Genomic DNA, 11748 nt, shown 5'->3' with positions numbered 1-11748 from the left:
CGCTGCTGCAGCCTTCATCTGGGATCAGAGCGAGTGCAGCACAGCAAAAACTGTCCGGGCCGTGGCAGTAACACAATCACTTAGGTTGGAAAAGACCTCTGAGATCATCAAGTTCAACCTGTGACTGAACACCATCGTGCCAAGCAAACCATGGCACCGAGTGCCAAGTCCATCTTTCCTCAAACACCCTCAGGGACGGTGACTCCGCCGCCCGTTCCAAGGCCTGCCCACCCTCTCTGCGAGCGGATTCTCCCTCGCGTCCAAGCGCTCCTCCCGGCCGGCAGGCGGCGCCCGCGCCCCGCGAGCCGGCCCCTCAGGGGCGGCGGCGGCGAGGCCATGGCGGACCGGCTGACACAGCTGCAGGACGCCGTCAACTCGGTGAGCAGCCTCCGCTTTCCCGGGGCCGCGGGGCTGCGGTGATGCGACCCCCCCAGCCGGGGGAACGGCCGCGGGTGTGGGGCGCGCACCCTCCGCATGGCGGGGATGCTGGGCGGGCGGGGGGGGGTGGCTGTAGCGGCGGGCCGCGGTGATTAACGCGGTGTTAATTGGCGGCGGCAGCTCGCGGACCAGTTCTGTAACGCCATCGGAGTGCTGCAGCAGTGCGGCCCCCCGGCCTCCTTCAGCAACATCCAGACGGCCATAAACAAGGATCAGCCCGTGAACCCCACGGAAGGTGAGTCCGGCTTCCTGCGTCTCCTACACGCGAGCGTGCTTCGCTGCAGCGCGCTCGGGAATGCAGAATCCGGCCTCGGCAAATAATTCTCCTCGTAACTGGTCGAGGGATGGAGGTTAAGTCGTGAATGGATGCAGGCTGCATTTCCCGCAGAACATTGTGACGGCAGAGTTGTGCTTGTTTCTAATAATTGCCTGAGCTGTGCTGTGTTTTGTGCAGAGTATGCCCAGCTGTTTGCAGCTCTGATTGCACGCACTGCCAAGGATATCGATGTTCTCATAGATTCCCTGCCCAGTGAAGAATCCACAGCAGCTTTGCAGGTAGGAGTTTTCCTAATTCCGGTATCAGAACACTCCTGAAGGCAAAATTCCTCCTTTTTGTAAAAACACGGGTTTTTTTTTTTAATCTCTAAGCCATGTCGTCATTGAAAAATTATTTTAGTACAAACCTGAATTTTTCATGAGGGTAGCCTGTGAGTACTTTGTAGGCTTAGTGGAAATACTGAACTTGCATCTAGTTCTAAATAAGATTATAATCAGTGACAATATTTTAGACTTAGTTTTCTGTTAAAATGTTAAAAAAGTCGTTTTATCACACCACCGCTACACTGGAAACTGCTTACCTGTTTTTTTAGCGATTGACAGAATAGATGAAACAGTACTGGTGCTTTGTGCCTTGTTTTATTCATTTTTTTCCCCCTTGGGTAATACTTCATATTTTCCCATATTTCATTTTGTAGCTGCAGAACCAACACTACAGCAGTCTTTTGTTCTTTCATATTGTTAATGGTTAAAGAGTTTGCAGGGTGTCCTTTAAGTTCTTCAGCTCTGTCTCAAAATAATTTCATCACTTTTCAATAACAAGGAGTCTTCCTTTGAACCAGTCAAACTTGGTTTTTATTTGGGTTTTTTCTGTTATTTCACATTTTTAATCTATTAAAAACATATTTTTTTTTCTTTTTGGATTTACATCACGTAATTTTTTTTTAATGCATAAAGGATGCAGAGTGCTGTTTCCCTTTCAAACCTGATGATGGCCTTTAAGATCACCTGAAAGGTTTAAACCTGCATTGATACTCTGTAACCATTCAAAAGTGTTTTAGGAAAGATTGACACCCAGTGGGCCAAAGAGAAATTACTTGGCAGTGGCGTCGCATTTGGTTTTAAACAGAGGAGGTTAAATTTGGGAACTTTGCTAGTCACAGTAATTGCAGAACATCCTAATTGGGCTCGTTAGCACTAGCATAATTTCCTGTAAGTGCGTTTTTAATAGCTGAAGATAGAATGCCTGCTGCAGATGAATTCCAGTTTCTTCCATGACTGAGCAGGGTCTGATCAAAGTGGCAGTGGCGTGGGCAAAGCAGGGTACTCCAGAAGGAGGATCTGGTTATCCAGTAGGGATATGCTTTCCTGAGAGGTAATACTTCAGCAGTTTCTTGCTGTCTTTTTGAAGAACTTCATGTCACAAAAATTTCTGATACTTTCTGTCCAGTGTGGTTTTAAGATAAATCAGCTTGGATTCCATCACTTGGATTCCAGTTTTGATTTTTATTTTCTGTTGCTTAATCTGGTGCAGTATTAAATATTCTGATAGTCTCCAAAGAAAGGGTGTTGAAGATGCTTGAAACACTCTCAAATACGCACTATAAGTTTTGTTGAGAACTGTTAAATAAGACTTGGTTAATAGAAATGTACTTAGGCTGATCCACTTTTTTTACACTGAAGTTGTCTTGGTGTATGTTTCAGATCTGAGTCTTCTCTTAAATGATAAAAGGAGCTGCTACGCAAATGCTCAACACAATTTACCTGCCCCTTTTGAGTTTTCTTTTGGTGAAGCTGACAGTACAAATTCTGCTCTAATCTGTGAATTAGTTGCAGTCAACTATTAAACAAGATAACCTTTCTCTTTTTGGGAAGCACCAGCTGTTCCCTCAGCATTCTTGAATAGTAAAGTCACTTTAGGGTTCTGTTGAAGATCCTTGCTTTTCCCTGTTTCCTAATATCAAAAGAGGAAACTCTTGCCACAGTGTTAAAATAGTAAAATAAAAACCAGGCCTTTATTGGAAGCTTCCAGGTGTCCCAACGATAATGGGCACACCCAGCATCAGATTCCTACGATTTTATGAGTTTAACAAATTAGCATACCTAATAAATATTGTCCAATAATTAGAAGAGTAGTTGGTTAGGTAGTTTTCCCTGCGCTCTGCCGCGTTGAAGTTGTTCCAGGGGCTTCTTTGTCCCATTTCTTGTGTGTTCTCAGATCCTGGCTGGCAAACAAAACGTTCTGGTCAGGTGGCCTCTTCTTCAGAAGAATGAAACTAAACAGAATTCCAAGTATGCATTAGAAGGGTTAACTTATTCTTCTAAAGGGAAACCGTAGGAAAAATACTATGACTATGTGATAGTAGCCTCTAGAGCTACCAATATGTGAAAAATACATAAAAAGCCAAAAACCTTTGGGATTCATCCGGGTTTTGCTTTGAAGGCCGAGAGCCTGTACCGGCTGGAGGAGGAGAACCACGAGGCGGCGGCGCGGCTGGAGGAGGTCGTGTACCGCGGGGATGTGCTGCTCGAGAAGATCCAGAGCGCCCTGGCCGACATCGCCCAGTCGCAGCTGAAGACTCGGAGCGGCACCCACAGCCAGCCCCTGCCCGACTCGTAGCGCCAGGGGGCAGCGCGGCCCTGCCCAAGAGCCTCGGGAACGCCTCTGGATACACCGGGAATGGATGGGATGGGGCTGGCCAGGTCCTCCTGCGGGGCTGCTCCGTGCTCTGCTCCGCCTCGGGAGCGGCGCCTTTGGCACAGCTCGGCTGCGGGTTTTGTGTGAGAAACGCTTCTACAAGGGCTCTGTCCCGGATCTACGTGGATTGATGTTTGTTTCCATGACTAAAAACGAGCTTTCTGCTCACAAATACGAGTTCAGTTGAATTTGTTACATATTAGAAGTATTTGTCTAAGTTGATCCCACTATGTTTTTTGTAAACCTCAGACACACATGAGTTGGCCAGACAGTGCTGTGAATGCAGTGACAGTAATCTGTTTTAGTTAGCAGTGCTGGTAATGTTGATTGGCTGGTTCACCACCCTTTACAGGGCATATGAAAGGATATGTAAACTGACGTTTATAGAGTGATGTTCTTGTCATTGACATTGCGCTTACAAAGAAATAAACCTGCAGGTGTCTGATATTGACATTTATTATTGTTTGCAATTCACAAATGAGCCTTTGAGTCCATTGTTGCCACTGACACTTGCTTTTACTTGCTTGTGTTATTTCTCTGCTTTTGCTGATATTCTGTATTCTCTTGGCAACTGGTGAGTGCCTCTAAAGCAGGCAGTGGTGAAGAAGCATTGGATCAAAAATCAGCAGTGAGAAAACTGAAAATAGCTTATTACATGAAGTTGCTTTTCAGTGTAAGCAGTGGCTGCCCTATGAATGCTGTGATCATAAGCAGCAAGATTCCCATTGTCCCCAAGGTGTTCTGCAGAGATGCTTTTATCTTCACACACTTGCTCACAGAATGAATTTTTGCTCTTTGTAGTAGGACTACAGAAATACTAGTATCTCTTTTGATATTTAAAACCCCAACACCAAGCCACCAGCTATTGTAAGGTTCAAAGCATGAAGCTGGGATTAAACTTGGTCGTTTTGTGTTACCAGCGTTGTTTTTGCAGGATGGTGGTTGTTGCCATATAACATCTGCTCATTTCCCAATCAAAGCCACCTGTTTCTATACATTGACTGCACTGCCACTGAATTGAAAGTTACAGATGTTGCTAATGTACCCAGACAAATCAGAGCAATTAGTGTGCATCTAAGGAATTAGATGCAGCCTCTCACTTGACTGCCCCAGTGAAAGAACAAGTGTAGCAGAGCACAGTGTTGTGAGGATTAAAAAAGACAAAGGTGCTCCTACCTTTAACAAATACTAAAACTGCAGTATAATGAGACTGGTGTTACATTCCTTAATAATATTTTGTGAAATGTGCATATCTGTGGCTGTAACTTTAGTCTGCTGTTGCCAAACTCTTGTGCTATCTGATTCTGCAGAAGGAAAAAAAGATTGGAGGGTGAACAGGCTACAGTACAGCCCAGGCCTATGGCAGTTTTATCAAGCCACGTGTGCTTTATTTATTTTGCCCGTGTCCTGAGGACACTTGAGATTTTTAATAATTTTCATTTGAAGTCAGTCCTGGGGGCTGTTTGGTTATTTTTTTTGTTTTTCCTGGAAAAACTACATTCAGTGCATATCAAGATGGTTTGGATTAGGATGTAGTGAACTTTTGCTGTTTGAATTAGCGGTCTTAGAAAGAGGGAAAAGTTTGGGCTTTGTGGATTTTTCTTTTTCCTGAGATGTCTTAAATTGAGATTTATATGTTGCTGGGAAAGGGATTTGATATTCTTAGATTCCCTGTTGCATCTTAACGTGTATCACCTCACACTTGTTGACTTGGGAACTATGGGAGACAGTGTACATCTTCAGGAACCACAGTTCTTTTCATTTCGTAGCCTACTATTTTTTTCATGCTCGGGAACGGCTCTGTTTCTGCAGCCTGATACTGCCCAACTGTGGAAGCTCTTCTAGTTGCTGTTTAAGCATCAAACAAGTAGTCACACTTGGAAGTAGACCTTAACCAGAGGTATAAATAAGTTCCCTCATAAGTATGTTCAATTTCTCAACACTTGTGCTGTTGTAGATCTTCAGCTGCTCTTTCACAGTCTTCAGCTTGGTCAGTAAAGTGTGTATCTTCTGTTGGGTATGACAACAAAGGAGGGAAGACACTGATTGCTGCAGCTGTTTAATAGACAAAGCGTTAGACTGGGGCCTGGAGATGTGGATTCCTTTGCCCTTTAGCATGTGCTGATTTATCCAGCTGCTGCTATTGGGGCTTGAACATCTCTGTTCAGAACACACTGTGTGATGGTAGTGATCTTGTACTTGGACAAGAATTGTAGGGCATGCAGGATTCTGGGGTCTGGGTCATTTATAATGCTCCTATTTTCAGTGTGTTAGAAAAAGTGGGAGAGTCACAGAATCATAGAATGGAATGAGACCTTAAAGCTCATCTCATTCCAGCCCTCTGCTATGGGCAGAGGCACCTTCCACTATACCAGCTTGCTCAGAGCCCCATCCAACCTGGCCTTGGACACTGCCAGGGATCCAGGGGCAGCTACAGCTTCTCTGGGCAACCTGTGCCAGGGCCTCACCACCCTCAGAATAAAGAATTTCTTCCTCATATCCAATCTAACCCTGCTCCCTGTCAATGTGAAACCATTCCCTCTTGTCCTGTCACCCCAGGCCCTTGTCAAGAGTCTCTCTCCACCTTTCCTGTGGGCTCCCTTCAGGCACTGGAAGGCCACAATGAGAACACCCCAAAGCCTTCTCCTGTCCAGGCTGATCAATCCCAATTCCCTCAGCCTTTCCTCCCAGCAGAGCTGCTCCATCCCTCTGATCCTTTGGTGTCCCTGCTCTGGGCTGGCTCCAGCAGCTCCCTGTCCTTCCTGTGCTGGGATCCCAGAGCTGGATGCAGCCCTGCATGGGGGTCTCAGCAGAGAGGGGCAGAGGGGCAGAATCCCCCCTCCCCTGCTGCCCTGGGGCTCTGGGTGCAGCCCAGCACAGGGGGGTTCTGGGCTGGGGCAGGGCCAGCTCTCACCCGCAGCACCCCCAATTCCTTCTGCCAGGGCTGCTCCCTCTGCTCATCCCCAGCCTGTGTAACTTCCCTGAGAAGCCTTGACTGCTTCCCAAATTTTAATACCGGAGAGGGAGGCAGGGCGGGAGGTGGGGGGGAACAAAGCAGACACAGCAGCTGGTATCAGATTACCTTCGAGAGAGTTGGGGAAGGAAACTTAGGTTGAGACAAGAGAATAGATGGAAGTGGAGCACATGGGAAGAAAACCAAAGTGTTGAGCAATGGTTCTGCGTGTTATGTTGGACAAGGAGTACTGTCCAGTGAACAAATTGTGCTTTGAAGAAAGATAGTACAGAGCATAATGGAAAATTCCATTGAAAAACAATCTCAACCACTTCAAATGAGCAGGAGCATCTCATGCTGGGAATCCATACAGCCCACTGGCAAAGATGTTGGAATCAATTTAGCAAATATAAGCAACTGATCAAAGCCTAGTCTTTTTTACTATAAACAACCATACTTGGAGGAAAGGAACACCTCGCAGCAGCTGTTCTCTTTTTCAGAGACAAGAGTACAGAGAAGTTAATTATCTTGTTTTTCAAGGTACTGGGAAAAGTGCATTAACATTACTTTAGCTTAATGTCTATATAAAGTTAATCTTGGCTTCTGTTATAGATTATCTTGGAAGATCTGGGAGCTTCTGCTGTGTATGAATTGGGGGAAGTGTCTTGACCATCCCCTTAGACTTGATACCAAAAGATTTTGGGAGTTTTCAAAAATACAGGCCAGACACTGGCAGGATGGAGAGCAGCTCTGCTCAGAAGGAGCTCAGGCCTTGGCACACAGCAGGCTGAGCCTGGCTTTGGGACAACTAACAGCAGCCTGCCCATACCTATGGGGGCTTATGAAAAGGCAGGGCCAGGCTGTCCACAGTGGTGCTTGTCAGAAAGAGGATGATGGTGGACAGAGATTGGAACAACAGAGATTCAGAATGGTCACAAGTAAAAGATTTTTCAGCACTGGGACAAGTACATTTTGCGAAATGGTCCCCAGAGAATCTGAAAATCCTGGGAGATTTTTCAAGACTTGGCTGCTTAAAGCTCTGGCCAGCCTCATCTGACCTCACAGCTGACTGACCACTGCTCAAGAGGTGGAATTCGACTCCTCCTGAGGTCCCTTCTCTTGATCCTGTGGATACAAGACATGCACAGTTTCACAAAGAACCAACAAAATGTTAAGGAATGTTGTGTCCCATTATAGAAAGGCAGATCTGGAGGGCAGAAAACTTGAGGTATCTCATATCAGCCTCATTCCTATTGATGAGACTTCGTGATGTGCTGGGAGGGCACTGAGTTGACCTTATGTGTGGTGTGAAATTCCACGCTGTAGCGACCCAAGTTTCCAACAGGTGCCCTTGGAGAGTGCGATATGCAAAATCCACATCCTACACTAAGAGAAAATTGATCTGTCAGATGATGCTGACTCACTGTTAGACAAAGGCAGACGACTCTACAGAAAGAAATTGTATTTGTGTTTTACATAGTTTGTTATATAGTCTTACATAAGAAATAATAAAATCCCGATTTTCAGGCATCAAACCTGAGGCTAGGGAAGACGTTTTATTCTAGCTTTTTCTTTAAGATCTATGGAAGAAAGCTTGAATTACTCTTACTGACTTAAAAACAAATTAATGATTGATTGACAGTAACTTTTTAGCTGTAACCCATGTTCTAGCAACAAAGAGCATAGAAAATAAAGTTTGCCAGCTTTTTTTTTCACATTTCAGGTATGTCAGACACTGTTTTAGGTGCTTGCAGTGAGTGGCATCCACAGTGGAAATGGTCTTCAGGAAGTTTTTGTCTGTTTCAATGTTTTTAGTGTAACATGCTTTGAAGGAGTGCAGCTTGACAATGACTGCATACTGTTTGTGTACACTTAGATGCAGGTTTTGTGTTTATTTTTGTTTCTTGGAAAGCCTTGTAGGCTTGTTCACTGTAGATAGACCAGGAATTTTATATTCTTGCTGCTGCTGCACTCAACTAGCATGGACAAGTAGGTGAACACATTCACGTCATGCTCTGAGCACAAGGATTGTCTGTTTTACAGGTGTTTATGCCAGAACCATGTTTCTTCTGAATTTCTGTTTGTACCTAACACTCAAAAAGCATAACACAACAGTGCAGGCAGTTTTTCACTGACCATTTAAACTTGATATTTGCTTACTGTAAATATTACTTGGGTCCTGGGTTTAGCCTCTTACACGCTTCACTGAAGGCCTAAATGAATTAATTTTGTGAAGTGGAAATTTGTAGCTGAGTAGAGACTGTGTAATTTGGCTCTGAGACATCCTTCCTCCACCCTGCCCACTTAAAAAGAGAAGATTGGAATAAAAGCCTTCTTTCAGGGAAAAAATGTACTCCATTCTATGGCTGTGTGGGAAAGCAATTAAATGCACATTAACTTTCCACAAGTGCTAGAGAAAAATCCCAATTGTTTTCTCAAGCCATGAACCAAGAAAGAAGCCACATTCATGAAAAGAAAGCACACCACCTTTGAAGTTCAGAGCTCAAAAGGAGAGGGCTCTTACACTTGAGATTGTGGAGGTGGGGCTTCTGCAGGAGTTTCTCTGGTGCTTTCTCCAGGTATTGCAGAATGATGAATAGGAAAAAGTAACAGTTTATGTGTTTGGTGCCTTCCACTGGGAAAAGCAGGAGAAGGTAGATTTTATTTCAGTGCTGAAGAAGGTGGATGTAGAAGGAAAAATGTCAGGGCAGTCAGGATACAATTGGTCCCGACCTAACAAACCTTGCTGAAAAGAAAAAAAAAAAATCTGGTTCACTCTCTTTGTTTTCTTTCCAGAGGTATCAGAAAATATGTGGGTTCTTCTAACAGTCAGCCTGCCATTTTATTTTGAATGCTCATGTCAGAAAACAATATAAGCAAGGATTAATTCTGAAAACTGGGCAGTGTTCAGATAAACCTCTCTGCATGTACCAGTGAGCATCCTGGGTGTTTACTGGGCTTGGGATTGAAGGCATAGCTTTGGCAGTGGAGGCTTTCTCTTGCTGGTGTTTTAAGAAATGGCAATAGGCTGCTGCCAGGAAGCTTTCCCTGTGTGGCAGTGCAGTGAAAGTGCAGTAATTTGTCTAACTTCTGCTGCAGGAAGGCCACCAGAATCGTCCAGGTGTTGTCAAATGGTGGCCAATGGAGCAGAAGCAGATCCTATATTTCACTGGTACCAGGTACGTGTGTGTAAAGCTTAGGAGGCATCCTGACTGTCCTCAACACCATAAAGTGGGGCATGTGCCTCTCTGTGCAGCTCCTGTGTGATTTATGGAGGCACAGTGTAAAATGATGGAAGAAAAACACTGCAGAGAAGAAGAAAAACCATCTTGGATTAATTCAAGGGCAGTGTGTGAGTGTCTAATGCCCACAGATCTCCTGGTGTCCCTCCTCCTTGCTCCCTGCAGCATCAGTCAGGGCTAGGGCTGCAGCATGGACATGCATTCACCCTCAGCAATGGAGAAGCCAAGTCACACCTAAATTTGATTAGTGAAGGATGCATGATGTCACCCTCCTTCCCCAGAATGCACTGAGTTTGAACATAAAATAATGGAACTGGTTCAAATTACGTGGTTTTAATTTGTACTGTGGGAGCCAGCTGTGGAAAGGTGCCCACAATGGATCTGGGTAGAATGTTCCAGCTTGCTTAAGGCATCCAAGAGCCCAAACCTGAGTACTTTAGCAAAGAAGAGCTGACATTTTCAGGCACTCTACAAGTCCTGAGGTTTTCAGAGTACCAGACAGATCCACGGGGAACACAGGGTGGGATCTGCCCTCACTGGTTTTGGTCAACAGCAAGAGAAATCCTTCCTATGGATCCAACAGGCTGGCTTGTGTGCTGAGAGAGAGTGAAATCCTCCAGTGAGGAAGAAGGAGTAGCTCTGACTTGTTCTGGTGTGCTCAAGCATGCAAAGGGCAATTCTGCTCTGGCATTAGTATTTCTCAGCAGAGAACAATTGTGTTTGTCTGCTTCCTCTGCAGATATTTTGAAGCAGCTTCAGGTGGATGAGTAGGGATCCACCTGCACCACTGTGTGGTTCCTTCCACTTGATCCTTAATTGACCAATTAAAAGTAATAAATCCCTGCAAACCTCTCTAACAGGAGAAAGAATTCAGGAGGTGAGGCATGATAAAAGGCAGTGATTTTTCTCTCAGGTGTTGCTGGGTAGTGAGTGATCAATTTTCTTTTCACAAAAGTTGTGTCATGAACTTGTATGATTTAACGAAATGGCTCAGCATCTGTAGATCCCAGTGATACTGGACTGTGTGACTTGTTCTTTATGACTAGGTCATATTTAATTGTCTTTTGTGTAACAGTGGACATTAACTTCATCTGAAGGCCTGACTTTGATGGGCTGTGGAATATACAGTAAATTGTAGGCTAAAATGCAAAAAAAACATTCCTTTCAGAGAAAATCTATCAGGAAGAATCCTATGGAGCAGAGTCAGAAATTAATCTGATCATTAAAGTAATGAAGTGATAATATTCACCCCAATGAGCAAGATTATGCCTGTATCCTGCACAGCTCTTTATGATTGGTGGCTGCCAGAATAAAGCTGCAATAATGTAACTTGTGAAATAATGAAGTTGAAAGTACAAACAAGTTGATTTTCCCCTCATAAAGGGAACCTCTAGTTCCTTTCTGTCCATCCCATCTGACGCTGAGACAACAGAATTTTGGCAATTAACCGTGCATTTTCCAGATTCACCTGTGTTCAGACCAAGCATGTTGTGACTTACAACTTTTCGAAAAGACACCAGACCCAGCCTTAGTGACAGGGATTGTTAAAATGCTTTACCTCTTCATGCCATAGAACTGGATTATTTATTAGATTATCCAGGCACTTCATCTAACAAGTTTTTTACTTCTGCACGGAATGGGTGCCTTAACTGTGACCTTGATCACCTGTGCTCACTTCCTGTGGTTTTCCAGTATTGATGGCTCCTGGGCCATGGTGGCTTGGTTTCCATGTTTGGGTTGTGTCGCTAGATTCTTTGGAACTAAACACCATGTGGTGCTGTGCAGTTGGTCTTGCCCACTCTGGCAGCCCCTTCCACTTTCATCCTGTGTTTAGCCCTTATTACGTTATTTCTGACCAGCATACGCACAAAACCTGATATCTGATGTTAGCAGAGATTTATTACTCTGCCCCTCTGAGGTCAAAGGGGATGGGATTTCCCAGAAATGGGACTGCAGGATTCCACTGGAATGCTTGTGAGGAGACATTGCACTGCACAACTTTAAATTCTCTTTTTTTGCTTATGATTCATAATCCTGACGTACTCAGGAACTCTCGACCAGACACAATAGAGGCAGCTGCTGCACTTGCCAGAAATGCGTTGTTCTGGTGTTTTAACCCTCCTTAACCTTGTGCTGAGGAG

General features: G+C 44.7%; 1 protein-coding gene across 1 annotated transcript; it reads left to right on the top strand.

The window, feature by feature from the left end:
- The first annotated feature begins 323 nt into the window (after window positions 1-323).
- Window positions 324-3857, top strand: MED21 (mediator complex subunit 21). The gene is made up of 4 exons (XM_062490950.1): window positions 324-378; window positions 559-673; window positions 893-993; window positions 3158-3857. Exons 1-4 carry the CDS (start codon window positions 337-339, stop codon window positions 3332-3334), a joined length of 435 nt encoding a protein of 144 aa, XP_062346934.1. The 5' UTR covers window positions 324-336; the 3' UTR covers window positions 3335-3857.
- Window positions 3858-11748: the final 7891 nt, after the last annotated feature.

This window comes from Cinclus cinclus, chromosome 4, assembly GCF_963662255.1.
Source record: "Cinclus cinclus chromosome 4, bCinCin1.1, whole genome shotgun sequence".
Lineage (NCBI taxonomy): Eukaryota > Metazoa > Chordata > Aves > Passeriformes > Cinclidae > Cinclus > Cinclus cinclus.
Note: the sequence above shows the minus strand (reverse complement) of the source record. Positions and strands in the feature narration are given on the sequence as shown.

Bases quoted from the DNA above. Each gene is read 5' to 3' on its own strand.
- MED21 (XM_062490950.1), top strand. From the start codon at position 337: ATGGCGGACCGGCTGACACAGCTGCAGGACGCCGTCAACTCG. The intron at 379-558 runs GTGAGCAGCCTC...TGGCGGCGGCAG, and splicing joins TGCAGGACGCCGTCAACTCG to CTCGCGGACCAGTTCTGTAA. The intron at 994-3,157 runs GTAGGAGTTTTC...TTTGCTTTGAAG, and splicing joins AATCCACAGCAGCTTTGCAG to GCCGAGAGCCTGTACCGGCT.